Source organism: Scyliorhinus torazame, chromosome 19, assembly GCF_047496885.1.
Source record: "Scyliorhinus torazame isolate Kashiwa2021f chromosome 19, sScyTor2.1, whole genome shotgun sequence".
NCBI lineage: Eukaryota > Metazoa > Chordata > Chondrichthyes > Carcharhiniformes > Scyliorhinidae > Scyliorhinus > Scyliorhinus torazame.
In genome coordinates this window covers 80,113,154-80,135,532 of record NC_092725.1, presented here as the reverse complement: position 1 = coordinate 80,135,532, position 22,379 = coordinate 80,113,154, and the positions used below count along the sequence as shown (strand labels likewise).

At 45.4% G+C, this 22,379-nt stretch overlaps 1 protein-coding gene across 3 annotated transcripts in view; it reads right to left on the bottom strand.

The window, feature by feature from the left end:
• Positions 1 to 22,379, bottom strand: part of wnt5b (wingless-type MMTV integration site family, member 5b) — a 186,001-nt gene that overhangs the window by 16,741 nt on the left and 146,881 nt on the right. For all 3 annotated transcript variants that reach the window (XM_072484596.1, XM_072484597.1, XM_072484598.1), the window contains one exon: positions 19,124 to 19,416. In XM_072484596.1, the coding sequence (XP_072340697.1) occupies positions 19,124 to 19,416 (293 nt within the window). The remainder of the gene's footprint in view (positions 1 to 19,123; positions 19,417 to 22,379) is intronic.

Sequence of the window (22,379 nt, the reverse complement as noted above, 5' to 3'; positions counted from 1 at the left end):
AGGAACCAATCAAACAAGGTTTTCTTGAGTAAAAGTAAGAACTATACCCGAGGAAAAAGAATAAAAATGCGACGTCAAGCATTCAGCCCTTATGCCACCATTAGGGCCCACAATGCATACACAACACACACACACTCACACTTCCAAAAACATTTAGCCACTCACAAAAACATACACACATGCACACTTACAAAAACGTACATGCACTCACAAAAACATATACACACACACGCTTACAAAAACACACACACTCACATGCACACTTACAAAAATGTATACACACTCACAAAAACATACACACTCACATTTACAAAAACATACACGTTCTCACAGAAACATACACACACTCACAGAAAGATACACACACTCACAGAAAGATACACACACTCACAGAAACATACACACACTCACAAACACACACTCACAAACACACAAAAACATACCCAGATTCACAAAAACATACAAACACTCATAAAAACACTCACACCCACAAAGACACACACCCACATTTACAAAAACATACACACACGCACTCAGATACACAGATATCAGAAAAAAGGGAAGTTAGAGTTAAATTTTAAAAAGGTAAAATAATGGTACGGTTAAGTGTCATTGGTTTTGAGGCATAGGTTTTAAACATTGTGACCAATTTTTCCTACTGGTGTCTTGGATGCGGTCAGATGTACAAGATGTTACAATTATTACGAGATCTTGGTTTGCTGGTAGAGTTGGCTTCTTGAACCTGGTGACAGACGTATCCCAAAAGAGAGAGTCAGAGAAAGCAATCTTCAGCCTGCTCTCTCTGCTGAAGGTTTTCTGCAATCTCCCTCCAGTGGCTGGGCAGCCTTGCCTTGAAATGTTTCACTCATTGTGTATTTCCAAGATGTTTTAGATGTGTCTGTCTGTGGCAGCTTAATTTCTACATCCAGTACTGTGCCGTTTTAAAAGTCTCTTCCTGAGACAGATACAAGTTTCAATGGGTGTCTGGGTTATAGGAAATGTCTCTCTCTTCACACACCCCTACGGGTAATTTGTTAAGTAGCTTGCTCTGTCGGAGTTCAAAATGAAAAGTTTCCAGGCAGTAGAAAGTTACAAAATCACAGGCTGGATTCTCCGACCCCGCACCGGGTCGGGGAATCGACGGGGGCCGGCTGGCGTGGATTGAACCACCTTTGGGACGGCGGGAAATGGCGGCGCGGGCGGGCTCCGGGGTCCTGGGGGGGCCGTGGGGCGATCTGGCCCCGGGGGGGTGCCCCCACGGTGGCCTAGCCCGCGATCGGGGCCCATCGATCCGCGGGCCGGCCTGTGCTGTGGGGGCACTCTTTTCCTTCCGCCTTTGCCATGGTCCCCACCATGGCGGAGGCGGAAGAGACGCCCTCCACTGCGCATGCGCGGGGATGCTGTGAGCGGCTGCTGATGCTCCCGCGCATGCGCCGCCCGGCAAAGTCAGTTTCGCGCCAGCTGGCGGGGCACCAAAGGCCTTTCCCGCCAGCTGGCGGGGCGGAAATCAGTCCGGCGTGGGCCTAGCCCCTCAACATGAGGACGCGGCCCCTCAAGATGCAGAGACTTCCGCACCTTTGGGGCGGCGCGATGCCGGACTGATTCGTGCCGTTTTTGGCGTCGGTCGGCAGACATCGCGCCGATATCGGAGAATCCCGCCCAATTTCGGCGACGGGGCGGAGAATCCGTTTTGGCACACAAAATCGGGAGCGGTACTGGTTCTTCAATTCTCCGTTCCCCCGAAAATCGGCGTACTCCACGCAAGTATCCACCGCCTCGGGCCATTGCCTGAGGCCCGCCCCGCGTTGCTCCGTCCCTGACCGGCCAAATTCCCGATGGCATGGGACTCATGTGGTCCCACCGTCTGTGATCCTCAGTCCGGGGCCACCACAGTCAGGGGAGGGCCGATCGGCGGGCAGGGGAGTTTCATTCGGGGCTGGGTGCAATGTGTGCGGGTGGTCTGGGCACGCGAGCGGCCAATGCGGTGCACTATTTTGCTGGTCCAGGTCTGCGAGCTGAGTCCGTCATGGAGCACGGCGCAGCCGCTGGAGGCCGCTGCCATGTGCATGGGCGGCCTCTGACCCGGAAGTGCGGTGGGCCGTATCGGCAGCTAGGCTGAGAGCTCTACAACAGCTACCTGCTAGCTGCCAGCAAAATGGGGAATCTGTGGCCTTTTGATGCCAGTTTTCCTGGCATAAAAGACCACCGTTTTCCTGATGGGGTGGGGACTTAGTCCCAGAAACGGAGAATCCAGCCCCAGATCTTCAAAACTAAAGATTAATTCTCATTTCATTACAAGGTATAAAAACACAAAACAACACTCACTTCCATTCACTCTCTTATGCCTTGGCCTGGTTTATCCAATTAGTTCTAATTGGGTCTCTTTAAGTTCTGGATAAGGCATCCGCAATCTATTTCCCAGAAATGTGGATAATTTTTAGTTGACATATTTGGAGAAACAAACTCCAATTGAATAACCCTGCATTCTGAGTTTTGAATTTCTCGACAGAGGTCAAAGGGTCGTGGTCGGTATAGGCTGTAGTCTCTCTGTATCCATTTTGGACATATATCTCAATGTGCTTCTACTGAGGTTTTGGAGAGGTACCCAGTTGGTTTCCCTACTCTTGATTCATCATCCTGGAGGAGGGCAATCCCTACCCAAAGGTCACTATCATCAATGGCTACATTAAATGCTTGACCTAGATCTGGAGCTGCTAGCATTGCTTCATTCATTAAAATGGATTTCAGCTTCTAGAAAGCAGTCTGGTTCATGACATCTGCTTTTTTTTCTGTAGTGGGTCTGCCTGTGGACCAGTGCTGAGGTTTGGGCCGAAATTGCAGTAGAACCCACACGCCCTAAAAATCTTGTGATTTCCCATTTTGTTTTGGGAATGAGAAACTGTACTCCTGCTTGTACATTTGCTGCTCTGGGCAATATTTGTCCTTGACCCACCACGTGTCCTAGGTATGTCACGTAAGTCTCGGTGAACTCGCTCTTGCGACAGCTGACTGTCTTTTCTGGAAGAAAAGTTGCTCCAAGTACGTTTCCCAGGTGTCACTACACCAGGAGGTTGTCCTGGTGCACTACATAATTAGATACGTCCACCACGGGCAGCATTGTGGCACAGTGGTAAGCACTGCTGCCTCACGGCGCCGAGGTCCCAGGTTCGATCCCAGTTCTGGGTCACTTTCCGTGTGGAGTTTGCAAATTCTCCCCGTTATTGCGTGGGTTTCGCCCCCACAACCCAAAGATGTGCAGAGTAGGTGGATTAGCCATGCTAAATTGCCCCTTAGTTGGAAAAAATGAATTGGGTACTCTAAGTTTATTTAAAAAAAGATAAGTCCACAACTACCTGGTTCTTTGGCCTTTGAAATGAGGCTGCGGCATTCTTGAGACCAAATAGCATGGCCCATCTGGAGTCATGAAGATGGAAAATTCTTTCACATGGGTAGCAAAGGAAACCTTAAAAAATTTTTTTAGAGTACCCAATTCATTTTTTCCAATTAAGGGGCAATTTAGCGTGGCCAATCCACCTAGCTTGCACATTTTTGGGTTGTGGAGGCGAAACCACGCAAACATGGGGCGACTAAACAAACTCCACATGGACAGTGACCCAGAATCGAACCTGGGACCTCGGCGCCGTGAGGCTACTGTGCTGACCCACTGCGCCACCGTGCTGCCCTAGCAAAGGAAACCTTACAGTATCCCTTGAGTAAATCTATCTTTGTATTACCTAACCTATCTGTAGAGTCGCCCAGATAGGGTATTGGGAAAGAGTCTGCTCTGCTCACTGCATTAACCTTTTGGTAGTCAATACAGATCCTTGTGGAGCCATCTGGCTTGAGCACAAGCACAATTGAGGAGCTCCAGCTACTGCTGCTAGGCTTTATTGGTACTCCAGCATATGATTAATCTCCCCTCAAACCTGGGCCTAGGCTGTAGGGATAGTGCCTTATGGGCGGGGCCTCTCGAACATCCGCATCATGGAGATCTAAAGTGGTGCAATCCGACTTGTCTCTCCAGATGCCTTTAAATGCAGTGTACAGTCCTGTCAGGTCTCCTCACTGTTCTGCATTTAGGTGAGTGAATACGAGGCGGGATTCTCCGTTTGCTGACGCCACAATCACATTCGGCGATCGGCTGGAAAATCCCCGTTTGCGCTGAAATTGGGGTAGACACTGCATTTGCGATGCTCCGCACACAGAAAGACGGCGTACTCAATGCCGCACGCCATCGGAATGGCCTCACGACGTCACCAGAGGCCCTCCCTCGATGCTTTGCCCCCGATGGGCTGAGTTCCTGACGGCGTGGATCACTCATGGTACTTTTTTTCTTGGACCCTGCGTGGCAGCGACAGACTGAGTCCAGCGACGCCAGTTGGAGGGGAGCCCTTCCGCTGGCCGGGGGGGGGGAGGGTTCCGGGGATGGCGAGCCTAGTTACAGGGAGGCAGTTTTTGGCAGGCAGGATCCGCGCACGGCCGGTGACATGTTGTACGGCGTGGTCACGGACCCAGCAATTCTCCAGCCGTATATGCAGGTAAAGCGGGGCGTTACGTGGTACGGCTGCTAGCCCCCCACCGGACGGAGGATCGGTGCAGCTTTTGCACCGTTTCTTCTGGCGTAAAACGCTACTGTTCCCACGCCAGTATCACCAGTCTGCAAATCGGAGAATCCAGCTCATGGTGTCTAATTTTGTTAACATTTCTGTGTTTCCTAGCCAGACAGTAGGGGTTTAATATGGACCTCAACCACATCTCCCTCCAATTCATCCCCACTGATTTCTCATCCTCCAGGTCTGTTGTATTGGACAGACCTGCTTGTCCCCTTCAGGGCTGTGATACTGTTTTATCATCTTGACATGACACAGCCTTTGCTTTTTCCTACGGTCTGGGGTATCAATTGGGTAATTTACCTTCCCATGTTTCTTAACTACTCTGTACGGGCCACTGAACAGGGCTTTTAGGGGTTCACCCAGTATTGGTATGAACACTGGCTGAAAGGTTTGGGCTCTGGCATGTTTGTCTGCCTGTTTTCTCATGACTGTTCAGGAGATTTTTATGTGTTCTTGAGCCCTGTCACAGGCTCTCCTAAGTCGCTCACAGATCAAGGTTACATGTTTCCTTCTGTTGTGCAAATCTCTCCTTGATTTGTTTCAGAGGACCTCTCACTAGATGTTTGTAAATCAATTCAAACGAGTAAAACCAGTGAACTCATTTGGTGAGTCTCTGATAGTGAACAGAAAACAGCCTCGTCCTTTATCCCACTCATGGAGAAACTCGTGACAGAATGCCCTGATCATTTCTTTTCGGCTCTGATGGTATAATTCTGTGTTCCCTGCGACTGCTGATGATACACTGAGGATGTCAGCTGGGTCATGCACAAGTTACCCATGACTTCCTGTAATATCCAGGACATGATATTTGAGCTCTGATCCGACTGGATCTTAGAGGTAGTCCATGCCGAGTAAAGAACTGTTAATTCCCCACCATTATTTTGGCAGCTAACATTTTCTGGGGAAGAGTCTTTGAGAAACAGGTAGCTATGCCCATGATGGCAAAGATATTCTGGTAGCGCCCTTTTGTTTTGGGCAGGAACCCCACACAATCCATTAGCACCATGCTGAATGATTCCCCAAAAGCCAGGAAAGGAACCACAGGTGATGGTTTTATTGCAGACTGGGGTTTTCCCACAACCTGGCAGGTTCTGCAAAACCTTACTACATCCTTGTGGAGGTGTGGCCAGTACAGGAGTTGGCTGATGCAGTCTTGGGTTTTTTTGTATGGCAACATATCCAGCCACCAGAATTTTGTGTGCTAGCCGTAGATTTTCCCCACAGTACCTCAGCTGCACCACGAGCTGATAAATCACTGCCACTCCTCATTTGCAAGTCTTTGACGGGGTCTCCACTTCCTCATCAACACCTCATTGTTAATGTAATCGCATTCGTGGATTGCCTCTGCCTCAGCTTCAAACTGGGCAGCCAGAGCTAACTTTACAAATCACAGGTCAGCTTGCTGAGCAGAAACCGAGGAAAACATACTTACCTTCTCGGGGTCCTCTAAGCTCTCAAACAAAGTTTTAGGTAACCAGACAGTAGAGCCACCTATCTGCAGTGCCACTTCAGCCTCCTCTGACAGAGTTTGTCTCTTCATAGACCGGGTTACCACATAGTCAGGCAAAATGCCAGGCACATTCTCCTGGAGCTGTTCTGCCTTCCTGACCGCGGTTGGCTCCTAGGAAAACTGGGTACGCCATCATTTCTGATCCTGCCAGGTCAGTGCCAAGGAGCATGTCAACCCCATCCACAGGCAAACTGCAAACAACTCCCATGGTCACTGGTCCTGACACAAGGGTGCACTCCAGCTGAACCTGGTATAAGGGGGTGGGCATGTACCCTCCTTCAATACCCTTTACAAACTCCTTGGCATTTAATGCACTGGGGTAAAAGTCATGCTTTTGCCAGCAGTAGAGTTTGGCTGGTCCCAGTATCCCTCAGTATCGCTATAGGTTTACTCGCCCCCTCAGAAGAAATGTGGCCACTCTTCCTTCTGATACAAAATCTTTGTAACTCTCAAGAATTTTTTGAAACTTACCTGCACTCACAGTAATGCATCTACAGGGATTTGCTGCTGCAGTCAGAACTATAGACTGATTTGCTGACTTTCATTTTCTGTGTGGGCTTTGCGTGCCCTAACAAATCCCACGGACTTTTCCCATAACCTCCAACAGTCAGCACAGAGGTGTCCTGCCTTGCAGCTGTGAAAACACACAAGCATCTTGGCCTCACTTCTCGTCTCAGCACCATCCTCTCTGGCCTGAGGAAGGCCCTCCTATTTCCAGCTGCGCACGGGTGCACAGTTTCCTAACACTCTCCCACCTACTATCCTTCTCAGTACTTTGGGGGTAACTAGGCAATGAGTTTCCTTTGGGATAAGGATTTTTGGTCAAGCTTCTAATCATCAGCCAGGGTTCAGCCTGCCTGATCCTTGTTACTTTCAGTTCCTCTATGTGTGTTCTTTCTATTCCTCTATGTGAGTTCTTATCGAGAAGGTTATGGGTTTTTCAACTCTTCAAATAGAACTATTTTATAAAAGGTTTTTGTAGGTGGCGTCAATTTTAATTGCCCGTATTCACCTGTCAAAGCTGTTTAAACTGTTCAAATTCCAGGTATGTCTGGTTGGACTGTTTCTTGAGGCTATGGAATTTCTGACCTCTGGAACTAAGTGGTACATGTCATGTTATGTACTCTGGGATAACACAGGCTGCAACTGGATGCAGCTTTAACCAAAAGATACTCCAGACCTTGAAGTTAGTTCAATCTGATTTATTGAACCAGTAGCACAGTTCTCTCTGAGTTCGACTCTCTGCTAACCTAAGTGTGGTTACTCTGTCTGACTGAACCAGACTAGCTCTTAGCCACATGCTGGAGGGTGATACTGTACATACACCCTGACTCACTCTGTAGATGTTCATCAGTGGAAAGAGGCGGAGTGTGTGTGCCTCGTGCCATTTAAAGTGAGATACCACCCCTGAGTGTCCTGCCTGATCATTGATCATGTCCTGTTCTCTGTGTTCATTAGCTGCCTGTCTGTATATCATTATCTGCGTATCATGACAGTACAGACTTAAAATAGCATTTTCAGCTGCCTCACAGCGTATTGCAATTTCCTCAAGCAAAAGAGAGCAAACCTAATGAGCTTCTCCTGCCATCTTACTCTGCAACAGTAGGGACTAGTAACGGGTTGGCCATTTTAACTGCTGTGCTATAATTTCAAAAAAGATAAAGAAGGCATCCACCTCTACTTCATCAAAATTAGGATTTCAATGGGAAAGCTTGAATACCTCAGCCCTTAAGTCTGAGCACGGGGAGTCTTCAAGGAGCATGATAGGATGCTCTCAGCTCGAGCTGTTTTACTTTAAACTCCCTTTCTCTTTCCATTTCCTGGAATTACATACAACATAGGAAATAGGAGCAGAGGTAGGCCATTCAGCGCTCGAGTCTGCTCTATCAGTCAATAAGATCATATCTGATTTGTTTGTGTATCTAATTCTACATTCTCATCTAACCTGATAACCTTTGATTTCCTTGCCTAACAAGAGTCTATCCACCTCGGCCATAAAAATAATTAATGACAGGGCGGCATGTGGTGCACTGGTTAGCACTGGGACTGCGGCGCTGAGGAACCAGGTTCGAATCCTGACCTTGGGTCACTATCCGTGTGGGGTTTGTACATTCTCCCCGTGTCTGCGTGGGTTTCACCCCCACAACCCAAGATGTGCAGGTTAGGTGGATTGACCACGCCAAATTGCCCCTTACTCTAAATTTATAAAAAACTATTTAATGACCTCCACCTCCAAAGCCTTTTGAGACAAAGAGTTCCAAAGTTGCACAACCCTCTGAGAGTACAAAATGCTCCTCATCTCTGTCCTAAAAGACCAAGCCCTAATTTTAAAACAGTGCCCCTCCCTAGTTGTGGATTCCCCCACAAGAGGAAACATCCTTTCCATGTCCACCTTGTCAAGACCATTCAGGATCTTATATACTTAATCGAATCACCCCTCACTCTTCTAAACTCCAGTGGAAACAATCACAGTCTGTCCAATCTTTCCTCATACAACAACCCACTCATTCCAAGTATCAATCCAGTAAACCTCCTCTGAACTGCCTCCAATGCTCTCTCCGATTCTCCCCCCTTTCCTTAAATGTTATCTCCCTTGTCTGGAACTCTCTCACCCTTTCCTGGGTTCTTTAAGTTTTAAGTGGGTTTAATTCAAGGTTTCTGTTCCAGAAAGGGTAAGACCTATAGTTAGATTCATGCTGTACAAAGGTGTTTGTACATATGGGGGTTGTTTTAAATTCCAACTGTGATTCTATTGCGCTTATGGAGGGCTACGGAATGAGGAATAAATAGAACTAGCAGAGGTTGCTTAGCAACTGGAGGCCCTCGTAAGGATAAAGAAAGTATTTAGGTTTTAGCTGATGGGTAGTGAGAGATAGGGTAGCTCTCACACCTCTGCTAAAAACAGTTGGTTTTAGAAGGATAAAGAGGGAAAGCCTCTCTCAGCTTTGCTGGAAGAAAATCCATACCATGGAGTAATGGCTAAGAAAATAAGTGCAGAGATCTGAAGAGCAGCTAGTTACTGAAACTAGAGAAATTAAGAGAAGTTTCTAAGAAGTCTGAGGTTAAAAGTACTAGAACAGAACTGTTCAGTAAAGACAGACAGAGCTGAGAAGAAGCTGAGACACAAGAAAGGTATCTGGAGTTGCATTCTCCTACCCCCTAGCCACGTGTTTTTCGGCAGCGGCCAATCACTGGCGGCGGCAATCTCTAATCCGGCCACTTGTCAATGGGATTTCCCATTGATGCCACCCTTTTTCACCAGGAAACCCATGAGAGGGGTTGCACTGCCGGCAGGAAAAGAGAATCGCAATGGCTGGGGAATTCTGGCCCTGAAGTAATTTTCAGGTTTGTGAGATTTTACTACAGCCTTTGTAACATGAGTTCAAATAACTGGAAATCTGAGGTTGGATGTAAAAGCAGTTAAGACAAAGGAATCCTGAAAGAAGAGGTGGAAAACCTGGCACTGAGTTCCTTCCTAAAAGTAGAGCAGAAGCGAGTTTGACAGTATAGTTGGAAAACCTGGAATGGGTTCATCATGAAAGCTACTGATGGAATTTTTTGTTTTGAAAGTAGATTTTAAAGTGACATTTTTTTGGAGTGGAGTTTGGAAACTCTCAATCATCAATCACCTGGGGGGATTATGAGCAGACATTCAGTTGAGGTTCAGAGTGTAGAGTGTATTTGATCACAGCCATCTTGTGTGTTTAAAGGGATGTTGTGGTACTGAGACCATTGTAGGTTAAGATACAGTTGGTAGTCCATGGTAATCTTAAAATCTGTGTGTCTTTGTTAAGGTAGGGAGGAATAAGGAGCATTCAATTATAATCCAATGTTTAATAAATGTTTGTTTTCTTGTTTAAATTAATTAGCGGTCCTGTGACTCTGTTTCTCTATGTTTTAGTTTTTAAAAAGTAAATGTGATGGTCTTTTGAGCCAGGGTTCCATTCTGTGATCTTCCCATCCAGTTCCAACACCAACAGGAATCGTAACAAAAGCGGGGCTCTTGCGGGATTTCAAAACGTGGAGAAAGGGTTACTGCATGCTGAATAGTAAACTTGCTCTGGGATTTATTGTTAAATCGTGGGATCTATGAATCCTTAAAAGGGATACTGAGGTACTGGACAAATGAATTAGGGTTCTGTGAGGTAGATTGTATAGGTTAGAATCCAAAATGGCTTTTGAAATTGCTAAGACTTTCCTAAAGATGTAAGATGTAAATTTGACTGGTTTACAGAAAGTTACCAAGAGCCAGTTAACTGAATTGGCAGATAAATTGGAGTTGGGATTACCGACATTGTTGAAAAAATTGCAAAGCATTTAAATGTACAAGAGTTGTCAGATAGACCAAGTATTTCGAAAAGAGAGGAAATTGAATTAGCTAAAATTCAATTACAAATGAAACAATTAGAAATGCAGGGAAAAGAAAAGGAAAAATAAATGGAAATGAAGGAATTTGAAATGCAGGAAAAAGGGGAAGAGAAAGAACTTTTCTAAAAGGAAGTTGGATTGAGAAAACTTGAAAACTTAATCCTTCATCCAATGGCAGAAAGAGAAAAGAAAAAAAGAGAGAATTTCAGCTTAAAATGCTGGCAGTTAAAAAAGACACTAGAGCAGGTTGAGAAAGGAAGCAGTTCCAGACATGTGGGGAACCTTGTGGGGAAATGTTTAAATTTCTACCAAGCTCTTCAAAAATTTGAGGAAAAGGACGTGGAAGCATGTTTTATTCATTTTAAAATGGTAGCTAAACACATGAAATGGCCAAAAGAAATGTGGACATTACTTTTACAAAGTAGACTGGTGGGTAGAGGTAGTGAGGTGTATACATCATTGTCAGAAGAGGTATCAGTAGATCATGATGTAGTAAAGAAAGCTATCCTTAGTGCACATGAGTTGGTTCTGCAGGCAAACAGACAGAAATTTCAAAACGCAAGAAAACAACCTTGGACAAACTCATATTGAACTCGAGCGAGTGAGGCAAAATAGTTTTAGACCTTTGGATGCGATCACTAAAGGTAGAGAAAACATATGAAGCCCTTAGAGAAATTATTCTTTTAGAAGCATTTAAAGATTCACTTCCTTTAAATGTTATAACTGCTAGACAGGCAGCAGAGTTCGTTGATGATTACAAACTGGTCCATTGAACCAAACTTTTTTTCTATCATCCTTTTAAACATGGGAAGAATAGAAAGTGGAAAGGAGAAAAGAAAACAAATAGTCAAGAAAGAGATGGAACCATTGGGAAAGGTCAGGAAATTTCACCAAAGAACAAAAAAGAAGTTACTGAGAGTGGAATTGACATTTGGAGGCCTAAGTGTTTCTATTGTAATTAAGCGGGATATATGAAGGCAGATTGTTGGAAATTAAATGCAAGACCAGTTGCAGTAGTAGGAAAGGAAGCCTCTGAAAAGGGAATGGCTGGTAAAACTATAGCAGTGGTGCAAGTGAAATATGCTCCTACAGAATAAATGAGAAAGGGGGATAGCTCTCAAGATAGTTCAGAGAATTGTTTAAGTATTGGCAAAGGAAGTAAGTGGTGGTTCTGGATGTTTTGTTTCGTCTAAAAAAGGTAAGCAAACAAATTAAAATTTTATAAGAGATACAGGAGCAGATCAATCATTGATGGTAGCTGATAATCCAATTCTATTGTAGGAAGTTTTATGAAGAAAAAAGCATTAGTAAGATGTATTAATGGAAGGAACGAACCTGTTTCTTTAACAAGCAATTGAGGGGAAACCTGATTAACACAGAAAGTCAACTTTCACATATGAAAGAGGAGTTTGCGAATAAAAAAAGAGAACTGACAAAATCAATTGAGAATCAGTCAGGAAAAGTGGAACGTTTGACTGTGGACTTGAACTGCCCATAGGATAAACTTGAAAAAGCAAAGGTTGATCTTCAGTTAAAAATTGGTGAAATTGGCACAGAGGTATTTATGAGGTATCGCGGAAAATGCCTTGAAGAAGAAAATAAGTTCTGGTAAATCATAATAATTGGTTGGATGCAGAATTAAAAAACAAACCTAACAAACTGTTCATATTTTATCATGAGAAAAACAATGTGATTTGTGAACTCCAAAGCAAACTGGAGGAAATGAAGAAGATGGATGGTATGGATTGTCACAATTAGAAAGTTGTTCCTGTGAATAAAAATTATTTTTTGAATATTGATACATTTGAGCAAAGAAATGATCCAAGTAATATTACTGATGTATCAAAGTCAGTAATGAACAATAACAAAACAACTGAAATAGCTGCATAATTGAAAATTTGAAATCATCAACCAGAAGTACTGAAATTGCAGTTACCTTCCTGAGTCAATGACCAGAGACTCTGATTTAAACACTTACTGGTGATACAACACAAGATCATAGAATCATTTACAGTGTAGAAGGAGGCCATTCGGCCCATCAAGTCTGCACCAGCCCTTGGAAAGAGCACCCTACCCAAGCCCACACATCCACCCTATCCCCTAAACCCAGTAACCCCACTTAACCTGTTTGGACACTAAGGGCAATTTAGCATGGCCAATCCACCTAATCTGTACATCTTTGGATTGTGGGAGGAAACCGGAGCACCCGGAGGAAACCCACGCAGACACAGGGATAACATGCAGACTCCACACAGTCAGTCACCTAAGCCAGAAATCGAACCTGGGACCCTGGAGCTCTGAAGCAACAATGGTAACCAATGTGCTACGGTGTCACCCATGTAGCAGCTGGAATAAAAGCAAAGACCATTCAAACTTAGAGAACTGGACTGAGCTAGTTCAGAATTTGTGCAAAAAGGTTGAAGGATCAGAATGACTATGAAACTTCAGAGAGAGGAAGTGACTGACATGGCTCAAACTGAATTGAAGAGAACTTATTTGAAATGGGACTGGGCAATTGTATGATGTCCGTTCATCCGTTGTCGCAGCGTCTGCATGGTCTTGCCAATGTACCACGCTTCGGGACATCCTTTCTTGCAGCGTATGAGGTAGACAACGTTGGCCGAGTCGTACGAGTATGTACCACGTACCTGGTGTTCTCACGTGTAATGGTGATACCCACGTCGATGATCTGGCACGCCTTGCAAAGATTGCCATGGCAGGGTTGTGTGGTGTCATGATCGCTGGTCTGAAGGCTGGGTAGTTTATCTCGGCCAACGTTGTCTACTTCATACGCTGCAAGAAAGGATGTCCCTAGGTGTGTACATTGGCGAGACCATGCAGACGCTGCGATAACAGATGAACAGACATTGCACGACAATCGCCAGGCAGGAATGTTCCCTTCCAGTCGGGGAACACTTCAGCAGTTGAGGGCATTCAGCCTCTGATCTTCGGGTAAGCGTTCTCTAAGGCGGCCTTCAGGACCCGCAATAACGCAGAATCGCCGAGCAGAAACTTATAGCCAAGTTCCGCACACATGAGTACAGTCTCAACCTTGGATTCATGTCGCATTACATTCACCCCCACCATCTGGCCTGGGTTTGCAAACCATCCTGGTTTGAGACAATTCGCACCTCTTTAATCTGTGATTATTCCTCTCTCCAGTTGCTCCGTCTGGACCTGCAGACTTAATTACGTGCAAAGACTTGCATTCAAAGTATCGTATTGCATCTTTGACTTTGTCTATATACATGTTTCTGGAACCCACCTCTTCATTCACCTGAGGAAGGAGCAGCGCTCTGAAAGCTAGTGATTCAAAACAAACCTGTTGGACTTTAACCTGGTGTTGTAAGACTTTTTATTGTATTTTTTAGATCTCTTTGTGAGACAGTTATGAGTTTTGATGGGTATCTGGAATATAGGAAATGTCTCATCCCACTCCCCTAAAGTTGATTTGATTTTCTTCAATGTGGCCTTGCATATTTAAGCAGTTTGCTTTGACTCAGTTCAAATTGCAAACTTTCCCATCAATTGAAAGTTAGACAGATTAGCTGGACAGAAATTAGCTAGACAGATTAATGCCAACAGCAAAGGGTTCAATCCCTGTTCTAGATGAGGTAGACTCAGGGTCTGCCTCCTTGCCCGGGTAAAAATAATTATCAGGACTTCCGGTTGCGGCTATGCCTAGGTAGGTCGCACAGTCGGCAGCTCCCACCGATAACGGACTTTTGGGCCCTTTTAAGGAGCTCCAGTGGCATTTGGACGATGATTCCCGGTGTGGGAAGGAAACAGTGAGGATCCCCCAGCACTGTATGGAGTGGACCAGGAGTGGAGCGGTCAAAAAAGTGGCTTTAGAGAAGAGAGGAGAATGGGCACGAAAAACAATATGGCGGCGGGCGGGGATCAGGCAGCGTGGGCCCAGTGGTCCCGGGAGCAGCAGGAGTTTTTAAGAAGCTGCTTTGCTGACTTGAAGGCGGAGATGTTGGCCCCTATGAAGGCGTCGATTGAAAGGCTGGTGCAGACCCAGAAGATGCAGGGGACGGCGATCAAGGTGGTGCAGCAGAAGGCCTCTGAGAATGAGGACGAGATTCTGGGCCTCGCGGTCAGAGTGGAAGCGCACGAGGCGCTGCACAGTAAATGGCAGGAGAAGCTGGAGGACCTGGAGAATAGGTCGAGGAGGCAGAACCTGCAGATTCTGGGTCGCCCTGAAGACGTGAAGGGGTCGGATGCTGGGGTGTATGTGACCATGATGCTGAGTACGTTGATGGGCGCGGGGGCCTTCCCGAGGCCCCTGCAGCTGGATGGGGCGCACAGAGTCCTGGCAAGGAGGCTGAGGGCGAATGAGCCGCCGAGGGCTATGGTGGTAAGGTTCCACCGCTTCATCGACAGGGAGTATGTCCTGCGATGGGCGAAGAAAGAGCGGAGCAGCAGGTGGGAGAACACCGAGATCCGATTTATCAGGACTGGAGTGCAGAGCTGGCCAAGAAGCATGCAGGATTCAATCGGGCCAAGGCTGGGTGGAGCTGGGGAGGGGGAAGGAGAGAGGCCAACGCCCGTTGTGGCGAATGGACGTGGGACTATTGGCGGATGAGGAGGTCTGTGGGCGGGTCCGGAGGTGCTTCCAAAGATATGTGGAGGCCAATGATAATGGGGAGGTTTCAGTGAGTGTGGTCTGGGAGGCGCTGAAGGCAATGGTCAGGGAGGAGTTAATCTCAATTGGGGCCCACAGGGAGAAGAGGGAGAGGATGCAGAGGGAGAGGTTGGTGGGGGATATACTGAGGGTGGATAGGAGGGAGGCGGAATCCCCCGAGGAGGGGTTGTTGAAGGAGCGCCGGAGCCTTAAAACGAAGTTTGACTTGCTAACCACGGGGAAGGCTGAGGCCCAGTTGAGGAAGGTACAGGGAGCAGTGTATGAGTATGGGGAGAAGGCAAGTCGGATGCTGGCACATCAGCTGCGGAAGAGGGAGGCGGCTAGGGAGATTGGGTGAATTAGAGATAGGTGGGGAACATGATGCTGAATTCAGCTAAGATAAAAGAGGTATTTAAGGACTTTTATGGTAAATTATACGAGTCAGAACCCCCGGAGGGAGGGGAGGGGATGAGGCAGTTCCTGGACCAACTGAGGTTTCCAAAGGTGGAGGGAGGAGGGGGGGGGGGGGGGTTAGGGGCCCCGATTGAGATGGAGGAACCAATTACGGGGTTGGAGAGTATGCAGGCGGGCAAGGCCCCAGGGCCGGATGGGTTTCCCGTAGAGTTCGTTTGGAAATTCTCAGAGCTGTTGGGCCCGTTGCTGTTGAGAACTTTTAACGAGGCTAAGGAAAAGGGAATCCTTCCCCCGACGATGTTGCAGGCTCTGATCTCACTTATCCTCAAGCGTGATAAGGACCCGCTGCAATGCGGCTCCTATAGGCAGATTTTGCTCCTTAATGTGGATGCCAAGCTGTTGGCCAAGATCTTGGCCACTAGGATTGAGGACTGTCTCCCTGGAGTGATTCATGAGGATCAGATGGGGTTTGTGAAGGGCAGCCAGCTGAATACGAATGTGCGGAGACTCCTGAATGTGATCATGATGCCCTTGGAGGGTGGGGACGCAGAAGTGGTAGCGGCAATGGACGCGGAGAAAGCCTTTGACCGGGTGGAGTGGGAGTACCTCTGGGAGGTGTTAGGCAGATTTGGGTTTGGGGAGGAATTCATAGGGTGGGTCAAATTGTTGTATCAGGCCCCGGTAGTGAGTGTTTCGACGAACCGGCGGCGGTAGGCGTACTTTAGAGTCCCCTTGCTGTTTGCCCTGGCGATTGAGCCGCTGGCCATGGCGTTGAGGGAGTCCAGAAACTGGAGGGGGTTGGTTCGGGGGGGGGGGGGGGGGGGACACACTGTGTTTCACTGTATGCAGATGACCTACTTCTGTACATTGCAGATCCAGTGGAGGGGATGGGGGCGGTCACGCGGTTACTTAGGGAGTTTGGAGACTTCTCGGGATACAAGCTAAATGTGGGAAAAAGCGAGCTTTTTGTGGTGCATGCGAGGGGCCAGGAAAAGAAGTTGGGAGAGCTACCGCTCAAGATGGTGCAGAGGAGCTTTCGGTAGTTGGGCATCCAGGTGGCCAAGAGCTGGGGAGTCTTGCATAAGCTCAATTTAGCGCGGCTGGTGGATCAGATGGAGGAGGACTTTACGAGGTGGGACATGCTGCCACTCTCCCTGGAGGACTTTACAAGGTGGGACATGCTGCCACTCTCCCTGGCGGGCAGGGTGCAGTCCGTAAAGATGACGGTCCTCCCTAGGTTCTTGTTCATCTTCCAATGCCTGCCCATTCTCATCCCCAAGTCCTTTTTCAAGCGTGTGGGCAAATAAGACCCTGCGGGTTAAGGGACTGTTTTTGGAGCGCAGTCGGGGGGGTTCCAGGTAGGATAGACAGCGGGTTCCTAAGCTGGCACAGTGCGGGAATCAAAAGGATGGGGGACTTGTTTATCGATGGGACTTTTGCCAGTCTGAGGGCGCTAGAGGAGAAATTTGGGTTGCCCCCGGGGAACACTTTTAGGTACATGCAAGTTTGGGCGTTTGTGAAAAAGCAGGTGGGGGAATTCCCGCTGCTACCCGCCAGGAGGATACAGGACAGGGTGGTTTCGGGCGTGTGGGTGGGGGATGGCAAAGGATCGGACATACACCAGGAGCTGCAGGAGGCGGAGGAGGCCTCGGTGGAAGAGCTGAAGGGCAAGTGGGAGGAGGAGCTGGGTGAGGAGCTGGATGAGGGCCTGTGGGCTGACGCCCTGGGCAGGGTCAATTCCTCATCATCTTGCGCCAGGCTGAGCCTGATTCAGTTTAAAGTGGTGCACCGGGTGCATATGACAGGGGCGAGAATGAATAGTTCTTTGGGGTAGAGGACAGGTGTGTGAGATGTTCATGGAGCCCAGCGAACCATGCCCATATGTTTTAGACATGCCCGGCACTTATGGAATTTTGGAAAGGCTTTGCAAAGGCTATGTCCAAGGTCTTGGACACTCGGGTAAAACCAAGCTGGGGGATAGCGATATTTGGGGCATCGGAAGATTCGGGAGTGCAGAAGTCGAAAGAGGCCGGAGTTTTATTTCATTTTATTTGTAAGGGGCAAATGCCCCACCTTGTTTTGTTTTGTTTGTTAAATTGTTAGAGGGTTAAGTTGTTTTTGTTGGCATATTGTTTTGCATTATATTTTCTTTTGTAGTAATTTGTAAAAATTATTGAAAATTTTGAATAAAAACATTTTTAAAAATAAAAATAAATAAATAAATATCAGGGCACTTTGCCACAGTTTGGCAATCACCAATAATCACCAAGGACCTGACTTTGGGAAGAGAACTAAAGAAGGCAACTTAGGCCCGGCGATTTGGTTAGGAGCTAGAATGCACTGCCTGACAGTATGGCACAGGAAGATCTAATATGGCTTTCAAAAGGGATTTGGATCAGCACCTGAAGTGAAAGGATTTGCAGGGCTGAAAGCAAAAAGGGCAGAGGAATGGACCCAGATGAGGTTGTTCTTACATAGAGGTGGAACACAACGGGCCAAATTACAGCCTTCTGTGCGATTCCATAATTATTTGCAAGTATATTTGCAAGTATTCCAAATAACTCTGCCCTCCCAGCACCAATAAGACATATGGCATTCATAGCAAATGATGTTCATCTAATCTAAGGCCACAAAGCTATAAAATTGTAAGAACTCCTTTCCTTGCAGAAGTATGTGTGCTGTGATGCCACAGTGCATCCTAGGCAGAGGACAGACTGATCTGAAAGGAAAGATGGGAACACACCATCATCACCTGGTCCAAATATCACAATAGTGGCGACCAAGTCCAGCCCAGAGACATTGAACCTCCCACCTCACTGTTCCATCAACAGAAACACTGATTCCATCATCCCCACATAAATTCCCCAATATGTGTAATCCCAGTCTGAAGTATTTTTTAAAAAATTCAGTGCATCAGGATTTGGAATACAAAATGCAAACCCCATGCAACATCTAACATAGTTAGTTTTAGATAGACTAGACACCAATACATAATAAGCAATATATGATAAACATGCTTGAGTATATAAAAGATATCTTTTAGAGAGAGGAGTGGATAGAACGATAGTTATTAAAAATATACATCGAAATAGGAAATCAAACATTGCATTTGCTAATACGTCGGTTGGAGTTCACACCCTGGCGAAACTATTTTAAAAGCTTTCTCAACAGATATAAATTTATAGAAAAATGAAATTCCATGGTAAATGTTAATTTCCAATAGAGAAAATATTTATAACTTTCAAAAGTACAGAGTCAAAGTGGAATCAAATAAAACCAGCCACAACGCAACATAACAGTAGGCAAAAATGCAATACCAGAAAATGAAAATATGACTGATGTAGTGATTTTTCGATAGATAATTTGATCAATAGATAGATGGATAAATATATAGATTGATGCATAGATAGTTAAAGGTAGATAATTGTGTTTAAGCAGCAGACAGGCCAAATAACTAAGAAAAAGAGACAAAGCAGCAGGCAGATGGAGACACCGATAAATATTTGGGGAATTTGCTGGATGGTAAATATTTTCTTGCCCATAAGTGATGGGTAAATTACAAAATAGAGCTCATCTCTGACTAGTTCTTACCCTTCTGCCAGCTTCATTGTTCTGCAGATTCATTAGTGTCCTGGCATGATCTTCTGACCCTTTGGGGTAATTTTTCTCTCTCTCCCTAGCATCCACAAATTCTTTGGCAAACCGATAGCCATATTCTGCATTGTCCCCACAGCCTCCCCACAGCCAGTCCCGGGGAAGGTCTTTGGGCCTGGCAGCACGACTGCAGCCACAGGTTGAGAGTTCCCCTTCACGACACGCACGACTTATTGCATTTACTACGCCAGCTGCTGAAATAGAATATGTGAAGGCAGTCTCCCGGCTCCCTGAAATCAGACAAAACAAGTTCTGGTCAATGTAGGTGTAGCTGCAGCATTTATACATATAAATATGTATACCAATTGTATTTCCACTTCACATTCCCTGGTCTCAAACAGAGGGTCAAAAAGTGTGAAAGTACATTAATATTTGTTTGTCTTATTTCTGTGCACGTAAATACTTCTTCTCAGTCTTGTTGTCAATAATTTTTGCTACTTCTCTCTTAAAAGCAATTAGATACATTGGAATGCAGTCGCATGGATGTCAGCAGTTATCCAATGACTTACATAAGTGTATTTTTAAACATAATAATATAATAATCGCTTATTGTCACAAGTAGGCTTCAATGAAGTTACTGTGAAAAGCACATAGGTGATCCTAAACAGTGAGAGTGTGACTTTAACTTATGTAAGTGGATGGGTTTTGATTGAGATAAAAGAGGGCCCTGAATGTTAATATGTTATTGAAACTTGGAGGGCATTGGTGGTCTAGCCTGATTTCTACAAAAGTAAACTTGGGAGTGATAGAATAATGACCAGGTCTGGGATTCAGATATTTTCCCTTCTAGATCAATTTCACTGTCCCTTTACTGTCCATGCTCAGGCCAACTACCTCAGCAGCAATAAAGAATCAAACATAGTTCAATATTCTTGATGGAGCTCTTTTAATTCTTATTACCTTTTCAGTAAATACACATATCAGAATTTACACTTGCTTATTAGTAATTGCTCATGGATAGTCCAGAGCATCAGTTCTGATGTTTGTCATCACTCCACTGTGGCCTAAATGTGACAGCAATTTGTCTGTAATACGGCAAATTTACTGAATCAACAAAGACAAGTCTGACACAAGGCAAAAATACTCACAGATCTAATCTTTGTATCCTATTTTATAAAACTTGCCAAGCCTCACAGATCTAATCTTTGTATACTTTTTTTATAAAACTTGCATAAAATGAGTCTTGAGTATGTCTCCATTATTTATGTTCGAAAATATATATTTTGGCATGATAGACTTGCTTAAGAGCACTTTGATACTTTTCCTTCTATAAAATCTTTATTTTCTTGGTTAAAAAAGATATCCCTCTCCCTTAAGCTTGACTTATAGTGCTGCTACCTATATTGCTATCTGTGGCTACACAAGTGTTTCTCGCTATTGAGTCTCCAATTATCATGAATTTGAACCTTTTCAGGTCGATAGCAAAGATATCATATGCCTAATTGAAGAAGAGCAAACATTCCTCTGGTGGCATAACCAACTATTATTCCTCAATCATTGCCTCCAAGATAAGCATAATTTATCTGATTGTTGCCTGTGGGGCCTGGTTGCCATGTTTGCATCCAAAACAACAATGGCTACATATCAGAAATCGAAACACTTCGGGACTCCTGCTGTATAAATGCAAGTTTTTGTTCCATTGCTAAGTCTAGTTGATTAAGATTGAGAATTCTGACAAATGATCCATTCGCTTAAACAGACTTAATAAAGTACTAAAATGTACAATGTGTAAACAATAAACAACAATATATATTTCTATAGCAGCTTTAGCCTAATGAAAGCACTTTACAGGAGCATTGTAAAACAAAACATGACACCAAACCACAAATACCGCAGAGTTTTGCATGATTTCAAGTTTATACAGGGTAGAATGTAGGAGACCAGCCAGGAGCAGTCATGTCTAGAGGCAATGGAGGCTTGACTGAGGGTTTCAGCATGAGAGACATGATGAACTGAGACAGGACAAAGCTGGATCATAGAATTTACAGTGCAGAAGGAGGCCATTCGGCCCATCGAGTCTGCACCGGCTCTTGGAAAGAGCACCCTACCCAAGGTCAACACCTCCACCCTATCCCCATAACCCAGTAACCCCTCCCAACACTAAGGGCAATTTTGGACACTAAGGGCAATTTTTTTGGACACTATGGGCAATTTAGCATGGCCAATCCACCTAACCCGCACATCTTTGGACTGTGGGAGGAAACCGGAGCACCCGGAGGAAACCCACGCACACACAGGGAGGATGTGCAGACTCCGCACAGACAGTGACCCAAGCCGGAATCGAACCTGGGACCCTGGCGCTGTGAAGCATTTGTGCTAACCACCATGCTACCGTGCTGCCCTGATGATGTTATGCGGGTGGAAGAAGGGATTAAACAGAGATTGGAGATTATGAGTATTAAGGCAATGTTAATGTGATTGAGATTCAGTTCTAAAAACATCTAAATTAACCAATTAAGAGTAAGATTTAATAGGCGCAGCCACAAAATAGTTAATGATATTCATAAAGGAGAGAGTTCATTATATAAATCAACAAGTAGTCTTTTAATGATTAATGAATGAAATGCAATGTTTGGCTGTTATTAGTATTTGAATATGATACTAAACAAGGAAATCTTTCTTTTTTTCGTGAAGTTAAAATTCCTGAAGAATCGATAATGTACAGCCTTATGAAACATGATAACAGCTATAATGTTGACAAAGTGGATTAGGGATTTTTGTTCTCAAGTTTAAGGGTAGAGTGAGAGGAAGATGAATTATCGTTTACAGAAACAGATCAGGCAAGAATCTTTCCTGAAAAAGAGGCCAAATAGTGACTTAATAGAGGTTTTTAGAATTATAAAAGGTTTTGATAGAATGGATACAGGGGAAATGTTTCCGTGGGGGGGGGGGGGGGGGGGTGACGGGTGACGCAGGGGAGAGCATTGAGCCCATCAGCATAAGATAGTTACCAATAAATCCAATAGGGAATTCAGAAGAAAACGTCTTTACCCAAAGAATGGTTCAAGCAAATACTAAGCTGCATTTAAGAGGAAGCGAGGCACGCATTTGAGGGAAAAGGGAGTAGTGGTTACAGTGGCAAATTGACAAGGGACAACACCAGAGAAGACCCGAGTGGAGCACAGACACTGGTATGTTCCATCAATCCTGGGCAATCCTATGTAACCATTTGGTGTGATAGACAATTTCTGGG